The following is a 1,678-nucleotide window of genomic DNA, read 5'->3' as shown; positions in this document are numbered from 1 at the left end:
GTTGGTTTAGACAACAAACAGATGTATTAGTTTAACGCTCGGGAAGTGAAAAAGTCTTTAATGTTTCGTGCCTACGCTCTTCCACAGAAAGGAACACAGAAAGAAACAAGGAGAGAAAATAAAGAATGTGTAGTGGCTAGCGATCACTTGCAAGTCCTGGCCCGAACCGAGACTATGGTTAAAGACTGTTACCAAATATACCACGCACTGGGATCGACCCCGGAACCTCGGGGTTATGAAGCGAACTTCTTAGCCTCTCGGCTAATACATACAAATACACACACTCATGTACATAGATACATGCATACACACCACCAAATAGGCACGGGTATACCTCAGTACATACCGATGTCTTGTCTTTACTGTTTTACTTTTTTATTTGTTTGTCATTGGAACGCAGCCATGCTGGAGCACTGCTTTGCTGAGTTAGTCGAACAAATCGACAACTTATTTTAATCCTGGGCATTTTTTTTTATTGCCGAACCCCTAACTTGCGGGGGTTTTAAACAAACCCACAGCGGTTAAAAGCCGTGGGGGTAAGGGTGGCAAATACAAACATGCAGATGCCAGCGCATATACACATATCTTTTATCTTTGATGTCTTACTTGTTTCAGTCATTAGACAACGGCCATACTGGAACACCGCCTCGAATATTTTTTTGTCAAATGAATCAACCCCCAGGACTAGTTCTCTTTAAACAAGGTTGGTACTTATTCTATCGGTCTATTTTACCGAATCGCTAAGTTACAGGGACATAAGCACACCAACACCGGCTGACAAGCTGTGGTGGGGGACAAACACAGACACAAAGACACACATACACACACACACACACACACACGACGAGCTTCTTTCATCTACCATCTACTAAATGCATTCACAAACCTTTCGTCGGCCCGAGTCTCGAGTAGAAATCCCTTGCCCAAGGTGCCACGCAGTGGGGCTGAACCCGAAACCATATGGCTGCAAAGCGAACCTCTCGACCACACAGCCATACTTGCACCTACGTATATAAACACACATGCACAAGTATATACATACACACACAAATACACATACCAACGCAAATATCCACCCATGGCCTTCACCCAAGAAGATGGCTGTTTATTACGGGAGATATTGGCAATCATCCGACAGCTAGTGTGTAGAAGTATATTGTTTAATAAAAACTGGTTGATTGGTATTTATTTATTTATTCTCTACACAAAAGGTGTGTATAACAAAGCTGTGCATATATATTTATGCTGTATACAATGGGGTGTATAACAATGCTGTGTATATTCACCAGTGTGTTGACGTTGGTGTATAAAAAACCATGAATTAACCCCATAACACAAAAAGATGGGAAAAGGTGGGGCATGACCAATCGATAATTAGTACCTATCCATACACACATTCATACAAATATACCTACACACATACAGACATATATATATATACATACACACACACATATATATATATATACAATTGCATAATTATATGAATACACACATATACATTACACACACATAGTTATATATAGATACATACATTTATATATAAGCATATTACATAACTATACATATATATCTATATGCATACGTACACACACACACACACACACATATACATGTATATATATGCACATATTTGCATTATATATATATATATATATATATATATATATATATATAT

At 38.6% G+C, this 1,678-nt stretch overlaps 1 protein-coding gene across 2 annotated transcripts in view; it reads left to right on the top strand.

Annotated features, from left to right (window-relative positions):
- Positions 1–1,678, top strand: part of LOC106883157 (uncharacterized) — a 31,908-nt gene that overhangs the window by 2,460 nt on the left and 27,770 nt on the right. The window contains exon 2 of one of the 2 annotated variants that reach the window (XM_052976341.1): positions 616–703. The exons of the other annotated variant lie outside the window; for it this stretch is intronic. Within the exon in view, the coding sequence (XP_052832301.1) occupies positions 667–703 (37 nt within the window). The 5' untranslated portion in view covers positions 616–666. The remainder of the gene's footprint in view (positions 1–615; positions 704–1,678) is intronic. 2 annotated transcript variants of the gene reach the window in all.

The sequence above is a fragment of the Octopus bimaculoides genome, chromosome 24 (assembly GCF_001194135.2).
Source record: "Octopus bimaculoides isolate UCB-OBI-ISO-001 chromosome 24, ASM119413v2, whole genome shotgun sequence".
NCBI lineage: Eukaryota > Metazoa > Mollusca > Cephalopoda > Octopoda > Octopodidae > Octopus > Octopus bimaculoides.
This window is presented reverse-complemented; position numbering and strand designations above follow the sequence as displayed.